The following is a 21149-nucleotide window of genomic DNA, read 5'->3' as shown; positions in this document are numbered from 1 at the left end:
ACCAGGCTTGAGAAGTCGCCCTGGGCAGAGGCAGGAACTCCCAAGCCGAGAACTTCTCCCATGGCATACCAGACGCTCGATCTGGAAGAGAGTTTCGCAGGGGGAAACGAAAACGTTGTCTTCCCTAGGTCCTTTTTGGACCGCATCCAATCTCCTAAAACTCGTAAAGCTCTCTTGGACGAGCGGGCGAGGACGAGTTTCGTAAAGGCAGGCGCGGATGACTGCGTACCTGAAGCAAACTCTGACGGAGGGGAGCGTGGAGCCGCAGACACAAACTGGTCCGGATACATCTCTTTGAACAGAGCAAGAACTTTCCTAAAGTCCAAAGAGGGTTGCGTGGTCTTGGGTTCGTCAAGGTCCGTATGTGGGTCATCAATGTGTGCCGCGTCGTCATCATCAGAGAGTCCATCATCTGAGAATTGAGGAGGAAGCGGCAAAGGAGTAGGAATCGGCTGGTCAGCTGAGTCCGGCAGCACGGGTGCACGCGTGACTGAACCGGACGCAACGTCATGGAACTGTTGCCCAGTCTGTGAACTGGCAACAACCATAGCAGCGCGGGGACGCATAGCGTCCACTTCAGCTCCTTGACGTCTGCCATGAGCTGGTTGCGGTCACTAGCCAAGGATTCGACTCTCTCACCCAGAGCTTGGATGGCACGCATCATATCTGCCATCGAAGGTTCTTGAGTGCTAGAAGGGGGATCAGGAGCAACCACTACAGGGGAAGGAATAGGTTGTGGGGCATGAGGAGAGGAAAATTCAACGGAGCGAGACGAACTTCTCCTGACTCTATCTCTCTCTAGCCTACGTGTATATTTCTGGAATTCGATGAAATCGAATTCCGAAAGCCCAACGCATTCCTCACATCGATCTTCCAATTGACAGGTTTTATCCCGATAATTGGAACAAACGGTGTGAGGATCGATAGAGGCCTTCGGAAGACGCCTTGAACAGTCCCTAGCATTACACTTCCTGAATTTAGGGACTTGAGAAGGGTCAGCCATTTTGAATTAGTCAAAGGGGAATTCAAAAACTATCCAAAGTCATCAACAAATAATCCGATATCAACAAAAGAATGCAAGGATGTATTGAAGATAAAGCCTGCAAAGCGAAAGCTCAAAACTAGAAATGTGTACTTCACCAAAAAGATGTGAAAACCAATCCAGTTAGCAACAGCGAATTAGTAGGTCTTGCCGGTAGCACGACAGAGAGAAAATTGAGTTCTGTGTTTACATTGAGTACTGAGTACCTGCACGACAGATGGCGCTGTTGATGTACACCCCCTACCTGCATAGCGATCGCTGGCGGATTTTGAACGTAGAGTTTTCTGTCGAGCAGCAGAGCTGCAGCTTATATAATCACCGGCTAAGTTTAATATTGAAAATTTTGTATTCTTTACAACTTAACACAGTGACAGGGACTATATGAAAAATCAACCCTAAATCCTGCTAAACTTCAACAACTGAAAAAGGATAAAAAGGACGAGCAGAATCTTAGTATTTCGAAAATTCATCAACACTGTACTACAGTACATCTTAACTATCACTCAACTACATTACCAGTTAATATTTTCAACAGCTGAGCACTTGCCTACCTTTTGGATTAAGTATAAGTAAGAGATTTGTAATTCAAATTATTCTTTATATACTGTATTAAATTAAGTATAAAATGATTCCTATTTGTCAATACAAAAAAGTACAAAACAAGTTTTAAGTGGATATGGAACATAATTCGAAAGTATTAAAAAAATAGTTTCTTTTCACGTACCTCACCCTTTCGGTCTTCTGAGAGAAAATAATTAGCTACATGGTCCGGGAGAATATTTTTAAGGAGTTGCGTATTATATTGCCTACATTCACTCATATCGGTGAGTTCTCGAAGTGCTTGTTGCTTCCAAACAAAGTCCAAGCGGGATGTAATTTCCACAAGGCGTCCATGGTAGGAGACCATGAAGAAGAAAAGCACAAGGAGGACCAGCATCTTTGCAGTCAAAGAAACTCCGCTGTCAAAAATAAAATTAATTATTTATTTGTAAAAGAAAAATAAATGATTTATTTGCACTTCATACTAACAAATATTAACTCAATAAAAGTACCGCTACATTAAATGAAACAAAACAAAAAGGGGACCTCTACTCTCTATGTTCCAGAGGTCCCCTTTTTGTTTTGTTTCATTGTTGGTGTCGGCTACCTCCCAAAATTGGGGGAAGTGCCTTGGTATATAGATAGATAGACATTAAATAGAAAGCATCATAAAGTAGTAATACAAACAGAATCAAAAGAATCAATTATAACTGCAAAAGGCCAAAACACATTTTCATAATTGATTAATTAATTAAACTTTAAAATTCTGTTTTAGCTACTTCTATATGTAGTGGGAACTGATTAACATTAAATTCAGGTTTAAAAATAGCAATATACTATCCAATGATTCATACATTGTAATAAATAGGCTCAGATCATTATTCATGGAAAGTGAATAACTAGTACAACTGTACAGTATTCCTAAACTAAATTAACCAAACTAAGTTCCAAAGATGTTTTGAGGACAAACAGATTCAAAGTCTACTTAAAGTATTCATTACTGAAATGTAAATTTGCCATCACATAATGATGCTCAATGGGAAAAAATATGATAAAAATAAGAACAAACTTACTGGTAAGACTCGCAGAAAATTTTGTCATACTCTATGATAAGTATAGTATAACAGGTTACCATAAAAACCAAGACCACAGTCTTAGCTAAGTAATTAAGTTTCAGGAAGGAAGCGAGAGCCACCATACAAAGCACCCAGGTGTAGACCCAGTATTGTGGGTACACACAAAACATTACTGTTTCCACCTCACTCGCACCTTCGCTCTTTTCTCTCCAGCTCTCACTTTTGGAAACATTCATTTTACCTGTTGGTACGGTATGGCTAATCATGGCTGGAACTTTATGCCTATCATTTACACTGATATCAAACATATTCCCCTCTTCGTGGCGACGATTTCTAGTATTTATTATGCCACTAGTTCTTCCAAAATCAAGCATATTAGCTTTAAGCAATTCTGTTTTAGCACCCAATAATGTACTTTTCTTGTCCTTAAGACCAAGACTCAACACTGGCCATAAACGAGAGTTTTGGCGAGCTTCTCTGAAGTCAATGCCATTTCTTTTGATACGGCTGGAAATCGAACTTTTCAGCAGTTCTTTCGAATTCACTGCAGGATTGGTCTCAACACCACCAACACTACGACTCGTAAACGAATCCAAATCACCAGAATTGGTGTAAGCACTTTCACTACCTACAATCATTGTGCGATGATAATCCTCATCTATATATCCTTGGTCCTTTTGTGTCACATTCTTAGTATTTGAGCTATCCCACACTGGTAAAGATGTTAGACCACTTCCCCCAGCAGAAGAGGCCTTAAGTAGACTTGCTTGTGTGTGATGACTGCTGGTGAGATATAGACTTGAGGGCATCCTACTTCCTCTGACCTGATTGTGCTCAGTGAACACTGTCTCATGCGCCTTTGTCCTATTAGAACAGACATCACTAACACTCAGACAATTCTCTTCGACCAAGATCTGAAAATAATACGGAGTAATTACATTTGAAGTACTGTACAGTAAAGTATAATAACACTAATCTATTACGGTAAAGTCCCAATCCCGCCCACTATAATTGGACAAATTGAAAAAAATTGGGATTAAGCCAGACTTATAGATAGCTTATCAAAAAATACTCATACATTTTACAGCTTTTGCATGCTTATACAAGAATTCAATAGTTTACAGCATACGTAGAATGTTGAAGCTTTCCATAGATTTGCAGTACAGTACATGCAATCTTATGATAACTAAAGGATTATGGGATTAAGGCATTATCATGAAATATTGAAGCTAGTGAAGTCTCATACAAATACCGCACAACAGTTGTACAAGTGTCTGATTCATCTGCCACAAGGGGAAAGTCTTGTTACCTCTCCTATATTTTATAATTTATTAAAGAAATACTGCAACAAGGTTTAAAAAATAATAAGACTGAAATTAAGCAAAAACTCTAAGATAATTCATCTATGTTATTGGATTGAATGAAAGAATATGAGCCCTATGGGCAGGCACTGAGGCCAGGGAGGATATATGCAATTCCCCTCCATTATTAACTCCACACCTCTTCATAATGTGATCAAAACATCTGCAAGAGTTGTAGCATTCAAAATGACCCAATCCATTTAAAAAAAAAAAAAAAAAAAAAAAATGAGGCATTCCCTATAGTAAGGGTTTATCACTCAATTGCAAATATGGGGTTTATGATTATAATTACATGAACAACATTATATAGACTGAAAAGTCAATAGATTGAGTTTTAAAATGCAAAAAGAGATTTATGATATTTCAGGAAAATTAGTTATTGATGTTTGAATATTGTCCAATTTCAAACGTGATTCCACCTCCTCCTCTTTTTCTTTTTTTTTTTACAAAATGCAATAAACCTTTATCATAGGGAAAGTGTTATTTCATATTAGATTATAAAATGACTGAGGCTCTAATGTGTGTAAATCTATAACTGGAATCCAAATCACCAAAATCTCCTCGCACCTTTATAATTTTTTTTATTTTTCAAATCACGGCAACTTTAAATGTCCTCTTAAACATTTCTTTTCTTTCTCACCTACAAATCCTTTTGAGTTTTGCATTAATTTAACATATAAATTTATTGTATTAAGAGGAAAGACTATACTGTATAATCAGAGTTCACATACTTGAAGGTTACAAATTTTACTTAATGATGCACACCTTAATAAAGTGAGAATACAAAACATAACTTTACCTAGATATTAAAGCTTTTTATTTTCCTAAATTTTGGCCAGGCACAGATCAAGATCAAAAAACTAATTTCATCAAATGATGCATTTTTTGCCAATTACTTTTTAGCTATGCCCTTTAGTCTGATCCTACATAGCTTTTCAAGTTTACATTCTGGCTTCTATTTTCAAAAATCAAGAATATATCCTTAGAACTATCTCCAATATCATGGATAATAAACAGTCATAACCTGCTGTACAATATCCAGTAAATTAAAATATGACCAGTAACTTTTGGAATACAGATACAATAAATCAAATTTTCTTTAACTCCATAGAATATTTACAAGCATTCGATTCTCGATTTATTCCATCTAACCCACATCTAAATTAAATAACTTTACATTAGTAAACTAGAAAAGCACTCACAGTGCAGACCTCCACCACGGCAGCTTGTTTCTTAAAACCAGATTGCCTTTTCCTGGAATCAATTTAGACCATAGGCGTATTTGAAGTGTGTGACAAACATGTACGAACTGGGGTTAAGGTTAGGGTTGATTTAGTCGACCTGTTGCTCGACCTTGGCCTATGACCTAGGACTTTCAAAATTGAATCACTTCCACGTCTCACCATAACAATTAATCCCTGAAAGTTTCACTATTCTATTAGTAAAATTGGGTCTAGGAAGTTGTTCACAAACAAAGACACAAACATGGGCGAAAACATAACCTCCTCCAAACTTCGTTGGCGGAGATAAAAACAAAAAAAAAAAAAAAAAAAAAAAAAATTACCATACATTATCTTACCAGCGTCAGTATGGATGGAATTGATATGACAGCAATAAGAGAGCAGATGAAGACCTTCCTGCCCAACGTTGCCCTTGCCAGGCGAGTTGACAGCCGTCTGAGACAGGAGGGCAATGAGGGGTACTCTTCAGCCATCACTAGCAATAGACCACCTCCCAAAACGACAGTTGACGGTACGAACGTTTCTGTCAGAACTGTTGCGCTGAAAAGAAGATGAACAATTATGAACTTTTAGGGGTATAGATATTTTTATAGATGTATCTTACACTTTAAATATTCTTAACTGTAATAATGACGAATTCTCTTTAAGGGCTACAGTTTTCTGGTTATTCCATAAAGCTAATAACACCTGAGAAAATTTATGTTAAAATTCTTTTCAAATACACAAAGACTTTATAACCTCATTCAGAGAGATTCGTGCTCTTAAAGAGAGCATCACTCACCATTTGCATAGTTGAATGTACAGTAAATTGCAATCCAAAGGAGTCCTTCCTCCTTATGGCACTGATAAATATCTCATTTTCCTGTTTTTTCCTCTCCGGGACATTTTTTCCAATTCCAGCCCTATACTTTGGATACGCTTCAAATAGTATGATGCAACAAACAAAAACACCAACATGTAACGTCACTTGATTAACGCAATATTAATGAATTACTCACTACATTCTGAGGTGCAGTTTTCCTTAATTTCCATTGAAAAAAAGAACAGCTTTTCAAACAGCACTTGTTTACAAACAGGGACTCTTCTTCTTCTTCTTCATAAGAATCAAATATCACAATGATAGCGAAAAAGAACAAGTGAAGTAAGGGGGAAACAGTTTATGGTTGTCACGGGTTTATAAAAACGGCTATCAATAAAAAAATCAATATCAATAACAACTTCCTAACCAAGTTATTCTAAGTGAGACAAAATGAAAAATACTGGAAAATAATTAACGGCGGTGCAAAAACACGTGCTGATTATTATTATCATTATTAATTGCCAAGCTACAACCCTAGTTGGAAAAGCATGATGCTATAAGCCCAGGGGCTCCAACCGGGAAAATAGCCCAGTGAGGAAGGGAAACAAGGAAAAATAAAATATTTTAAGAACAGTAACAACATCAAAATAAATATTTCTTATATAAACTATAAAAGCTTTAACAAAACAACAGGAACGAGAAATTAGATAGAATAGTGTGCCTGAGTGTACCCTCAAGCAAGAGAAGTTGGTGTTTGCCATTGGACACCTGCCGCAATAAGTGGCGAAATGACGAGAACTTTTGGGGAATCAAAAATATTAGAGGCGTGATTGCAAGACGGAAGGGAATGTCATGCACTGGAATACAAAGGTAACCAAAAGAGTTAAAGAAATGTGTACGAGAAAAAGACCCGAATCAGGAAAACAAGTAGGCTATTTGAAGGAAGATGTATCCACTTAAGAACACTATCTCGATAAGCAGTTGAATCTTATTATCATTATTATTATTACTTGCTAAGCTACAACCCTAGTTGAAAAAGCAGGATGCTATAAGCCCAGGGGCTCCAATAGGGAAAGTAGCTCAGTGAGGAAAGGAAACAAAGAAAAATTGAATATTTTAAGAAGAGCAACAAGATTAAAATAATTATCACCTATATAAACTATAAAAACTTTAACAAAACAAGAGGAAGAGAAACAGTGCCAGAGTATACCTTCAAGCAAGAAAACTCTAACACAAGACAGTGGAAGACCATGGTACAGAGGCTATGGCACTACCCAAGATTAGAGAACAATGGTTTGATTTTGGAGTGTCCTTCTCCTAGAAGATAAGATAAGAAAGTTAACACGCTCTTACCTCTGAATCACAATGGACTGACATATGACGATGAGGGCCCAGATGACGCATGTGCAGACAACGTTGCTCTTGAGTAGGTCAGCCCTGACCTGATGGTAGGTCTCCTCCATTTCGACTTCCTTGAAGGTGAGGGTGATGGGGTACATGTGTTCCGCGCGCATGCGTTTGTTCGATTCAATTTCTATGTTGTTGTTCATCAAGTTATCCACCTGAGAAGACAAGAACATGCAATGACAGGAAGTACATGCAGTCAACACAATTGTTCGAGGTTGACTAAAGACGATTTTTTTTAAATAAATTTATTCGAGAATTCTGAGAATAAACAATTATTGTAACAAATTTTGAGTCAATCGTAGACACTTTTAGTATAAATGTTCGAAATGTACAAGAACAATTAATACATTCTCAACTTAACCACATAAATCAAAATAAAAAATTTCCTAAGCCTATTACTAAGCTTGTAAAAACGACCTAACGAAGTAAGATACACGTGTCAATCATCAATATATTTGATATGTAAACGAATTTCTAAAGTTAAAATTTCCGAAATGACACCCTAGATAACGACAGCAGATTTTACCAATGGCTTGGCCATTGAATGGACCTATCTCACGTTAAATTGACTCTCATATATCTCTATCATAGAACTGCACTAGCAAAATCTCCATTAAACCGTAGTGCGCATTTACAATTTCAAATGATACCCAACATTATTTTTCAGTTTCAATTCACCAATAAATGCAGCTACTACAGAAAGTTTTAACGAGATCTTTATCATACTTCTACTCAGGTTATTCGTGTACTAAAAAAACTTAACGGGTGTGCATTGATAATTAACTGGTAATTAAACAATCCAAACATTACCTCCACCCCTATATAATAAAGAGCATTGTCTGGCTATATATGTATAAATATATTTATTTCCTGCTACGCTAAGTGACAGGGGGGGGGAGTAGTAGTCATACCCAAGGTCTATAGATATGGTCATACCCTAGTGAGAGGGGGTATCCCATTCGGCAACCACAATCTCCCATAAATTGTCGAACCAGCGGGTTGTACTTAGCAAGGGGGGTGGGGGTAGAATGTTGCGTGTGCTAGATCTAAATATTTAGGATTTATTTTTGACGGGTCGCGTACACTAGTTCATGTAAACTGCGTGTGTGTGATACAAGCAAATGAATTCGGTACAACGTACCTCGTGTGTGAAATTTGAAGGAGCATTTGAAAACTGCGTAACTTCTACCTCGGTCGCCTCGTCCTCCGGGATTTCTTCCTCGAAAAAGGTTTCGTCGTCCCAGTCCATCTCGAGCTAGAAGCAAAAGTATAAAACGAAGACGATAAGAAACCAGCTGAGTATCTAATAAAGATGTACAATACTGTAACCTATTGTTATTTTGGCCAAAATCAATCTGCCACTCAATGCCTAATGTGAATGTGTCAGCTGCAGTTATTCTCAGTTCATAAGACTATTCATTTTACGGAGCAAAGAGTAAACACTTCTCAAAGTCTTTAAGGATATAATATCAGCAACAATGTTTCTGTGAATAATTAGTTAAATGGCTGTTTTCCAGGCCCTATCACACGTGGAAACACTGTGCACTACATAGCCTACAAAATCTGCTTTTATACACCTTCTTGGGTATTTAGAATATCACTCAGAGTATTCTCAGTCGATTGTCAAATCCACGTTATCCAAGCACTTATAAAAATAAAGAGTTTTCAGCATCTAATATCTTTAATCTTTCGGATGTCTAGTAGGAGCTTATTATATAGTCTTGGGGTCACATAATTGAAAGCTTTGCAGTATATATCATTTACTTTGCATCAAGGAAGCGTGAAAAATTCCTTAAAACACGACCTTAACTTTTCTAAAGCACTAATTATTGCTAATGCTGATCTAATGTTGTGTCAAACATGCAACAGACAAATGGTTATTACGTTAGCTACAACCCTAGTTGGAAAAGCAGGATAGAATAGTGTGGCCGAGTGTATCCTCAAGCAAGAGATCTCTCACCCAAGTTGCTTTATGTTTGACCAAATAATTATAGGAATAGACTATTCGAAAAAATGTATACCAACAAATTGTCCTATTAAAAATAAATCACAATTTTTATCAACAATAAGTTGAATATTTTGTTATTCACAAAGTGCTATGATAATGTGGTTTTGACAGTGCTAACTACGCTATATCATTCTTTAAATACGGGTTTGACAATGGTAACTACGCTATTCTTTAAATATGGGTTTGACAATGCTAAAAACACTATATTATAATTCTTTAAACACGGGCTTGATAACGCTAACTACGCTATATCATTCTTTAAATACGGTTTTGACAATGGTAACTACGCTATTCTTTAAATATGGGTTTGACAATGCTAACTACGCTATATAATTCTTTAAATACGGTTCTGACAATACTAACTACGCTATAAAATTCTTTAAATACAGGTTTGACAATGCTAACTACGCTATTCTTTAAATACAGGTTTGACAATGCTAACTACGCTATTCTTAAAATACGGTTTTTACAATGCAAACTAGCCTATTCTTTAAATACGGTTCTGACAATACTAACTACGTTATAAAATTCTTAAAATAAGGGCTTGACAATGCTAACTACGCTATATCATTCTTTAAATACGGTTTTGACAATGCTAACCGAGCCATTCTACAAATACGGTTTTGACAATGCTAACTATGCTATTCTTTAAATACTGGTTTGACAATGCTAACTACGCTATTCTTTAAATACGGTTTTGACAATGCGAACAACCCTATTCTTTAAATACGGTTCTGACAATACTAACTATGCTATAAAATTCTTAAAATACGGGTTTGACAATGCTAACGACGCTATATCATTCTTTAAATACGGTTTTGACAATGATAACTAAGCCATTCTATAAATACGGTTTTGACAATGCTAACTACACTATTCGTTAAATACGGGTTTGACAATGCTAACTACTCTATTCTTTAAATACGGGTTTGACAATGCTAACTAAGCTATACAATTCTTTAAATACGGTTTTGGCAATGCTAACTACTCTATTCTTTAAATACGGGTTTGAAATGCTAACAACTCTTCTTTAAATACGGTTTTGATAATGCTAACTACTCTATTCTTTAAATACGGTTTTGACAATGCTAACTACTCTATTCTTTAAATAAGGTTTTGACAATGCTAACTACTCTATTCTTTAAATACGGTTTTCCCAATGCTAACTACGCTATTCTTTAAATAAGGTTTTCACAATGCTAACTACGTCAATCTTTAAAAACGGTTTTGAAATTGCAAACTACGCTTCATAATTCTCTAAATACTTAAAGGATCCAGCGTATACGATAAATAAATCTTATGGGTCCAGTGGTGGGCGTGGCTTCTCCGTGAGTGAAAGGACCAAGAAAACAGCCTTTAAACATTCATAAACGCAATTTTAACCATCAATTTCATCCTTTTACGTTTATACCTTAGATTTTCCTTTATGAAATTAAATTACAAATTATTATTATTATTACTATTGATTAATCATCATCATCATCATCTCCTTTATGTAATTAAATTACAAATTATTATTATTATTATTATTATTATTATTATTATTATTATTATTATTATTGATTATCATCATTATCATTATTATTATTATTATTATTATTATTATTATTATTATTATTGTTATCATCACCATTATTATTATTATTATTATTATTATTATTATTACTTGCTAAGCTACAACCCTAGTTGGAAAAGCAAGATGCTATAAGCCCAAGGGCTCCAACAGGGAAAATAGCACGCAAGACACCTTTCACCACAACTTCCTATCACTCAAACTACCACCCATCGGAAATATACTCAAAAAGGTCTGAACAATGTGTAACTATCAATCATAAGTATCTTACATTTTCATAAGTGCCTCGTACAATAAAAAATATGATTATCAATTCATGTTATTGTTCTTGAAATATTTTATTCTAATTGTTCATTACTTCTCTTGTAGTTTATTCCCTTGTTTCCTTTCTTTACTGGGCTATTTTTCCCTGTTGGAGACCCTGGGCTTATAGCATCCTGCTTTTCCAACTAGGATTGTAGCTTAGCTTATAATAATTTAATAACAATAATAATAATAATAAATAATAAATAATAATAATAATAATAATAATAATGATAGTAATGATAATAGTAATAATAATAACAATAACAATAACAGTAATAATAATAATAATAATAATAATAATAATAATAAAAATAAATAATTAAATATTACAATAGTAATAATATTAATATTAATAATAATAAATAATAATAATGATATTGATAATAATAATAATAATAATAATAATAATAATAATAATAATATAGCTTAAATGTCTATTACTTATCAACCCTTCTATGTACAAAGAATAAAATAATGATTTTTTCACCATGTCTGTATGCCTATATTTTGAAGTATTTTGAATATGGCTCGATGAAAATGATGCTAAAGAAAGTTTAACTCGTCAAGTGAAGATGATGCTTAGGACAAACAAGTAAGAAACTAATAAACAAACTAGAATGACCACAACTGACAAAATAATGTGCAATTTCTCTGGGTAAACAAGTAATTCTACGATTACTACGCATGATTAAAGATAATGATATTCAAATATATTTTTTTTCTGAATTTATCTATATCTTACTCTAAAACTGAATAATAATAAAATAATAATAATAATAATAATCATAATAATAATAATAATAATAATCATAATAATAATAAAATAATAATAATAATAAAATAATAATAATATAATGATAAAATAACAAAATAATAAGTAATGTTTATTTTATCTTTTAATACCATGTTTACTACGCATAATTAAAGATATGATATTCAAATATATTTTTTTTCATAATTTATCTATATTTCAATCTAAAACTCAACATTCACGTACAGTGTTACAATTAAATCAAACTAAGAATTTCATGTTTTTCTATATATTAGTATCATGGAAATATCTGAAAGTACTTCAGAAGCTCCAGATGTGGACCAAAATGGCGTTCACAACTAAATTAAAACTTACATGTTCATATCAATTTCTAAAAATAAATTAAGGAGTATATACAAACCGAGCCATGCAAATTTAAAGCAAATCAAGTTAGCAAGAGAAGCACCTAATGGCAATTCTTGCAAGCTAAAAACGAGCAACATGCAAAAAAAAAAAAAGAAAAAAAATAGCAAAATTAAACGTTCCATCAAAGCTCCTTTTACTGTAGTTAGTGGTTATATTAGTCAACACGCTTAAAACCCGGTACAGTTGGCTTCATTAATCCTGGCACACTTCATTGGAAGCAAAAGCAGACTTCGGTGTACCGGAATTAATGAAGCCAACTGTACCAAAATATTACCATCATTCAACTACGTGTATTACTACGTCTCAACATAGAAACATCATTCTGGCTAAATAAATTCTATACTTTTTTAAAAGTCATTAAGTAATTGGTCTATATTGTAAACTACAAGGAAAACAAAAAGCTATTGGCAAATCATTTCTAGCCTCACAGCACGATAACTAGGGACTAATAACAACTTACAATAGTAAGTATTACTCTCGTGGTACCAGACATATTCCCTAAAAAATTTATAATAGTAATTATATTTAGAAAACTCTTGCAGTACCAGAACTGTTCCATAAAACACTTATATTAGTAATTATCCTTAGTACAATCTTGTGGTACCGAACTTTTACCTAAAATTATACTGAGAAAACTTTTGTGGTACCAGAACTGTTCCCTAAAAAAAAAAAAACTCACAATAGTTATTATACTTAAAAAACTCTTGTGGTACCAGAACTATTCCCTAAAAAAATTATAATAGTAATTATACTTAAAAAAAACTTTTGTGGTACCAGAACTGTTCCCTAAAAAACTTATAATAGTAATTATACTTGGAAAACTCTTGTGGTACTAGGTCTGTTCCATAAAAATTGCACACTTCGCATATATAAGACTCCTACTACCTTCTTTATAAACATATCTTTTATTACATTAGACATAATGATTTATAATGATAAATAACACGAGGTTCATTTGAACCATGGTAAATTAGGATTTCATAGACAGGCAGTGATTATATTAAGTGTTCAATATGGACATTATGCCTAATAATGAAAAATACTTTAATCTGATAATAAAAAAGCATCAAATTTTGATATAAGAGATTGTGGCATAATCTTGATTTTTAGTAATTTAAAAAAAAATCCGCAGATTTAAAAAAAGCATCAAATTTGATATAAAAGATTGTGGCATAATCTTCATTGTTAATATTTTAAAACAATTCCCGCATTATTACTAGTAGAAAACACAGGCACAAACGCTATTGTGTAAATATACTTTAATATATGCATTAAAATTAACCAAAATTAATTTCTTGGAATTATTTTATAGCAAACTATAAAATACCAAACCATCGGGAAAACGACCAGCTTGAACAATGTTCGGCACTTAAATCACTTAATACTTTTTAATAACAATTTCAGTGTTGTTGTGCTTTAGTTTCCAGTGTCTCCAGAATAAACATGATTATGTTTCTATTTTTTCCTTAGGTTTAAGAGAAGTTTAAGAACAATAACAACATTGAAATAAATCTTTCATAAATAAGTTATAAAAACTTGAAAATAACACAAGGATAAAAAATTCAAAATAACAAGAAGAGAAACAAGATAGAATAGTGTGGCCGAGTGTATCCTCAAGCAAGAGATCGCAAACCCAAGTTGCTTTTAGTTTGACCAATTAATTATAGGAATAGACTATTCGAAACAAATGTATACCAACAAACTGTCCTATTCAAAATAAATCCCGATTTTCATCCACAAGAAGATGAAAACTTTCTTATTCACAAAGTGCTATGATAATGTGGTTTTGACAGTGCTAACTATGCTAACTATACTAAATTTTTCTTAATGAGGCGCATTTGCACTGACTCGCAGAGGTGCTCTTTTAGCTCGGAAAAGTTTCCTACTCTCTGATTGGCTAGAATGATCTAGTCCAACCAATCAGCGATCAGGAAACTTTTCCGAGCTAAAAGGGCACCCCTGCGAGTCGGTGCAAATCTGCCTTACTAAAAAGAATTGACAATACACATTTTGTGGCCGTTCTAAAATCCTCAAATACTTGCAATGTTCAAAATATATCAGTATCGTGTACTTTTCAGAAATGAACCCCCCTAATCAGGTGTCATTATCCACCAGTATCCCACTCTCATCCCCGAACCTGATTTCTATGTTGGACAGAGAGGCTCTTAATATCAATTTTAACTTTCCTTAGTTCAATAACTTAATTAACAAACCGAAGCCTTTAAAAGCTACCACAATGGCTTCCCTAAATTATATCATGAACCGTCACAAGTGCAAAGTTAGTGACTTTTTTGATTGGCCTAATCAAAATCAATTTTTATTTATTTATTTTTTATCTATCAAATACGGAATATGCACTACGTTTGCCTCTACATAACACTGCTTTCCTATGTATTTAGCACCCACCACTCTGTAATGCATTGGGAGGCATAATGAATATAAAAAAACCCTCCTAAAATTACAAGCAATAATTCATATACCAGGGAGAGGGAAGGAGTGCTGGGAGAGAGGGGAGTAAGGGGGGTGTCTATAGACCCGGGGGAGGGGGGTTCTGTCGCAAAAGTTATAATCCTTAGAACGAGAAGAGGCAGAGGAAACTCCCGGCTAAAATAAAAGACAAGTCAAATTATGCTCATGGAATTATAACCGAATCCAATTATAATTCAGCTAATTTTATATCAATACCATAATCATATAATAAACATGGCCCAATATTGCTTTTTACAATAAAAAGGGTCTTTATGAAAATACCAAAATCCCGGGTGGTTGCCAATATCTACAATAAATATTAGTGCTTTCTAATATTAAATACTGATTAGATTTAATTTTTTTTTAAAAAAACTATATTGCAGCAACAATCGAATAAGAGCTTCAGAGAAACCAGGCGTCTGAGGCTAGTTAAGTCTACTGTACTGTACAGTCATTAAAGCTGTAAAAAGGGCGTCTATAACTGTATACAGAATGCACGGCCGTATCTGTACAGAGAAATGTTCAGACACAACCTTTTTTCACCTGTACACACATACACACGTCCTTTATAATTTCAAGTAATGCAAGTAAATCTAAACGGACGTTTAAGAGGGGGTGGCGCTCAGTCACTAAAGAGAGGCTATGACAGATATCAAGGAGTTTTGGACCTCACCACTGCGCGTGCAGGGAGATTTTTCCTACGCAATGTCACAGAGTAACTGGCGGCACTACTCCACAACAATGCGTAATATCGCAGCTGTAAACACGGCAACAGTCCCCGTGTATGCGAGGATGTAACATTTCCCGTTTATGCGAGGATGTAAAAAAAGATGGAAATAAAAGACAATTAAGTGATGTTCCAGAAATGTGATGTTATGGTGAGATGCAATGCTAAAGCCCGAATTGATGTCAAAATAAATTTCCAAATAAAATAATGATGAGAACATGTGAAAAATTATAACAGTGTATACTTTAAAACGTAAATACACTCAGACAAAAAACATCCATGTATAAAATGCAAATGATTGCTAAAATACAGTTTACTGAAACCATAAAACAATGCATAACAATGAGTTTGAATGAGTAAAAATTAATAAATAAAACAAACTTTGAGTAATTACTGCAGGCAGGTTAAGCTTGAAGCTAGTTTCTAATGTACTGTACGTAACTACAGTCACTGTGTTCAAAACAGGAAAAGCAAGCAATACTTTCTTCAAAATAAATGAAAAAAAACAGGAAAAGCTACAGTTCATGAACAAGTCAAATATCCAAGACATTCATCAGGTCACAACTCAAATGAATCATCAAAAAGGGATGTAAAAAAATCTAGTTTCAACTTGATTTAAAACAAAAAGAAAAGATAAAACATGAGGAAAACATTCTAAGAAATAAAAATTAGAATGAAATAATACTCCAAGACAGAACTTACATTTTCGAATGGTATTTCGGGAGTCCAGTCATTTGGATTATCCTCTTCTAACGCCCCCGTAGGAGACGGCGTCGGGGACGTGGTACTGCTGCCCTTGTCGGTCCCTTCGGAGTTCTTCGGCTCGCCTTCCTCGTCGCTATCTGAGGGACTGCTGCTGCTGCTGCTGCTGCTGGACGTCGGGGATCCGACGCTATTGGTCGAGTCGCAGATACTGCTCGGAGACGCTGGGACCACCTGCTTATTACTACTACCTACTTGGTTGTGGGTCTGTATTGGTTTGTGGTTCGCTGAGGAAGTGTGGTTTGGCTCCAGCGGGTGGTGGTTTGGAGTCGCCTCGGTGGTTGTGATGATCGGGCAGTTTATCGACGGGGGATGGCTTGGAGAGTTAGATGCAGTCGTGGCGGTGGAGTGATTGCGGTCTTTTTCAGTCTATAAAAATAAAAGAGGCAAATTGCTGGCATGAAATGCACAATTTTTCTCCTAAATGCAGAACAAATGATTATTTTGAACAAGTTTAACAGCGTTCTCCTTGAAAAGTTCTTTTGAAATATTGATCTTTCTTTTTCATCATATGCAGTTTCAATGTAACAAGGGTTTCTTTTACATCAAGTGATAATTCAGATTACTAAATCCATATTCATATCGAATCCTTTCAATTATTTCCGCGGGATTGATGAAATTGGACATTGAATTTCACGTTCAATTATAACTTTCACATCAGACAACCTCAAAGGAAATATTAAATGAACAATAATCCATTTAAAGTTGAGAAGTCAACCTCCCAAATGTCAAGCCAGCCAGTTCCGTATGCTAATTTATTGGAATTGAACTCAAATAAAGTTTAGTTATTCATGATGATATCCAAATGAAGAAAAGTGTTCAAATCCTTTTCCTCCTTTGAAAAATAAAATGTGATACATTTGGAATTATTTTCTATATTCTATCGAGTAAAGTTGCTCTCTCTCTCTCTCTCTCTCTCTCTCTCTCTCTCTCTCTCTCTCTCTCTCTCTCTCTCTCGTAGTAGTAGTAGTAGTAGTAGTAGTAGTAGTAGTTGTGAAATTTGGTCGTAAGTTAAAGGATCAGCGTTCGATACTTAAACCGAAAGAAGAGGGACTATGTAGACGAGTCCCTTAAAATCCAGTATGTTAATGTTGACCTTGGCAGTGAATTTGGTGCCCAGTTATTCCTCCACCATAGTGGGCCATACCTGGGGTGGAGAAACGATAGGAGGGGGGGGGGGGTGTTGTTGTTGTAGATTGCGCCCCCTTTCGGCCAGACACAGGCTCTTGCAACCCCAACCCGTAAGGAAAAAAAAAAGGGGGGGGGGGTATAACTAGACATCAACGAGGTAACACTGTCCTTACCTCACTAGTGCATACTCAATTTTTTTTTAATGAGGCGCATTTGCACTGACTCGCACCGGCGCCCTTTTAGCTCGGAAAAGTTTCCTGTTTGATTGGTTAGAATTATCTTGTCCAACCAATCAGCTGCTAGGAAACTTTTCTGAGCTAAATGGGCATCCCCTGCAAATCGGAACAAATCTGCCTCACTAAAAAGAATTGACTATAGTTGCAACAACCTTTTAGGATTCTTCTTTACCTTTGGTTTCCTTTTTACTGGATGCTGGATGGCCTTCTAGGCCCCAACACCGGGCCATATGGCCCAAATACACGAAGTCAATTCACCAGAGTGGACTAATTTATCACGTTCATGTTTACATCACGTCTATGAAATCTAGATGTCATGATTTAACCTGGGAGAAATGTTTCGAAATAAAGGATATTTTATGGGAGTCCTAGATGTCATGATTTAACCAGGGAAAAAAGTTTCGAAATAAAGGACATTTTATGGGAGTCCTAGATGTCATGATTGAACCTGGGAAAAAGATTTCGAAATAAAGGACATTTTATGGGAGTCCTAGATGTCATGATTGAACCTGGGAAAAAGATTTCGAAATAAAAGACATTTTATGGGAGTCCTAGATGTCATGATTTAACCTAAGAGAAATGTTTCGAAGTAAAGGACATTTTATGGGAGTCCTAGATGTCATGATTTAACCTAGGAGAAATGTTTCGAAATAAAGGACATTTTATGGGAGTCCTAGATGTCATGATTGAACCTAGGAGAAATGTTTCGAAATAAAGGACATTGTATGGGAGTCACGAGTTGGGCTTTACCAGTGAACTTCAGTGTACAAAGCAGCTATTTTGGGAAAAAAAGAAAAAGCCACCAATTATTTCCCAATAATATTCAATCTATATGGGTTAATATTTATCAGGGGATGTATTGAAATTGGTCACTTTTCCGTGATGTAACATTTTCTATATCTTGATAATATTATGTTAAGTATCTGCGCCATTTAGTGATTCAGTAAATAATGGAGTTGGGATGGAAAGACTGTCTGAATAAATATCATATCTAGCCTACACTACGCAAGAATACAATAGTTAAAAACTAAATGTGCGCAAATTCTTGGATAAATTCAAGCCTGAAAAAGAGGTAAATGCAAGAAAGGAAAATCACAATGCTGCTAAATATGAAAGAATAAAATTGAGTAAATATATCAAGGACATGCCTTCGACCCCAGCATGCGCTCTCAGGCAAAAGCCATCCAACAGGAGGAGGAGGAGCAGCAGTCAGCAGTCAGCAGTCAGCATCAGCAGTCAGCTTCAGACTCTGTTCTAAGAAATATCGAATCAGCATCACAAGAATCCAACCGAAGGGAAAACAGACACTCACACTTACATGGGAGACCGAGTTCCGCTCGTCTTCTGACCAAAGTCTGGCTCGCGAGAACTTGGGTCCTCGCCGTCTCTGCCTCATGGGCTCGTCTCTCTTGATCAAGTAAGTTTCAACGGCGTGGTCCTGAAACGAGACGCGAGGTGATTGGTTATCTATTTATATTTGGGGTATTTTTTCCTTGTTGGAGCACTTGGGGTTATAGCATCCTGCTTTTCCAACTAGGGCTGTAGCTTAGCTACTGATAATAATAATAATAATAATTATAATAATAATAATAATTGGGTTGTAGCTTAGCTGCTGCTGCTGCTAATAATAATAATAATAATAATAATAATAATAATAATAATAATAATAATAATAATAATAATAATAATATCAATAATAATAATAATTATTGGGCTATAGCTTAGCTAATAATAATAATGATAATAACAATAATAATTATAATTATTGGGTTGTAGCTTAGCTAATAATAATAACAATAAAAATAATAATAAATATAATAGTAATTGGGTTGTAGCTTAGGTAATAATAATAATAATAATAATAATAATAATAATAATAATAATTGGGTTGTGGCTTAGCTAATAATAATAATAATAATAATAATTGGGTTGCAGCTTAGCTAATAATAATAATAATCATAATAATAATAATAATAATAATTGGGTTGTAGCTTAGGTAATAATAATAATAATAATAATAATAATAATAATAATAATAATAATAATAATAATAATTGGGTTGTGGCTTAGCTAATAATAATAATAATAATAATAATTGGGTTGCAGCTTAGCTAATAATAATAATAATCATAATAATAATAATAATAATAATAATAATAATAATTGGGTTGTAGCTTAGGTAATAATAATAATAATAATAATAATAATAATAATAATAATAATAATAATAATAATTGGGTTGTGGCTTAGCTAATAATAATAATAATAATAATAATAATAATTGGGTTGTAGCTTAGCTAATAATAATAACAATCATAATAACAATAATAATAATACTAATTGGGTTGTACCTTAGCTGCTAATAATAATAATAATAATAATAATAATAATAATAATAATAATAATAAGACACGTCTAGATTATCAAGGTGTTTAACGGGAAGATTTTATCTCAGATGAGATGAGACAAAAAGAGTAAGATAAAACTAAAGTGTTTGGACAGTCAGGAAGGAAAAGGCTTACATAAGTCTCCTTTTATAGTTTATATATCAAAGTATCTGTTTTAATGTTGTTAATGTTTTTTAAAATATTTTATTTAAATTTTTCATTTTTACTTATATCGTTTATTTATTTCCTAATTTCCTTTCCTCACTGTGGCTATTTTTCCTTGTTGGAGACCTTGGGCTTATAGCATCTTGCTTTTCCAACTAGGGTTGCAGTTTTACTAGTAATAATAAAAACGCACGAAAATACTAGAAGAAAACGGAAATGATAGAACCGAATAACTAATACTGCTATTACAAAAAAAAAAAAAAAAAAAAAAAAAAGTATAGTCAATTCTTTTTACTGAGGCAGATTTGCACGACTCACAGGGGTGCCCTTTTAGCTCGGAAAAGTTTCCTGTTCGCTGATTGGTTGGCCAACGTAATTCTAACCAATCAGATAACAGGAAACATTTCCTAGCTAAAAAGGCACCCATGCAAATCTGCCTCGCTAAAAGGAATTGGCTATAGTACCCTCACAGGGTATATTTACGAGAAAAATGACCATATAAAAGCATAAATGCGCTGCCCAAGCTCGTCTTTCAGCAGCCTGACATGTTTGCAAATATTAGTGTCACATTAAGTAACACATGTCAGTTTTCACGTTATAAATACCATTTTTCAGTGAGAGTTCTCTTGCTTGAGGGTACACTCGGGCACACTATACTCAGGGTTGCTAGGGTTGGGCTTTTTAGGCCAAAAACTTCAAATTTGGCCTTTTTTTAAAATTGGTTGGCCGTTAGCAATATCAT

The 21149-nt window shown here is 34.5% G+C and overlaps 1 protein-coding gene across 4 annotated transcripts in view; it reads right to left on the bottom strand.

Moving 5' to 3' along the window:
• LOC137631230 (adenylyl cyclase 78C-like) overlaps window positions 1–21149 on the bottom strand; it is a 118859-nt gene that overhangs the window by 62505 nt on the left and 35205 nt on the right. For 2 of the 4 annotated variants that reach the window (XM_068362995.1, XM_068362999.1), the window contains exons 6-13: window positions 19168–19293; window positions 16429–16857; window positions 15673–15756; window positions 8608–8721; window positions 7413–7621; window positions 5599–5800; window positions 2656–3572; window positions 1767–2001 (exon numbers count right to left, since the gene is read on the bottom strand). In XM_068362995.1, coding sequence (XP_068219096.1) covers window positions 1767–2001; window positions 2656–3572; window positions 5599–5800; window positions 7413–7621; window positions 8608–8721; window positions 15673–15756; window positions 16429–16857; window positions 19168–19293 — 2316 coding nt within the window. The remainder of the gene's footprint in view (window positions 1–1766; window positions 2002–2655; window positions 3573–5598; window positions 5801–7412; window positions 7622–8607; window positions 8722–15672; window positions 15757–16428; window positions 16858–19167; window positions 19294–21149) is intronic. The other 2 variants (XM_068362996.1, XM_068362998.1) reach the window with 2 other exon arrangements.

Source organism: Palaemon carinicauda, chromosome 39, assembly GCF_036898095.1.
Source record: "Palaemon carinicauda isolate YSFRI2023 chromosome 39, ASM3689809v2, whole genome shotgun sequence".
NCBI lineage: Eukaryota > Metazoa > Arthropoda > Malacostraca > Decapoda > Palaemonidae > Palaemon > Palaemon carinicauda.
The sequence above is the reverse complement of the archived record's forward strand: the minus strand, read 5'-3'. Positions and strand labels throughout refer to the sequence as shown.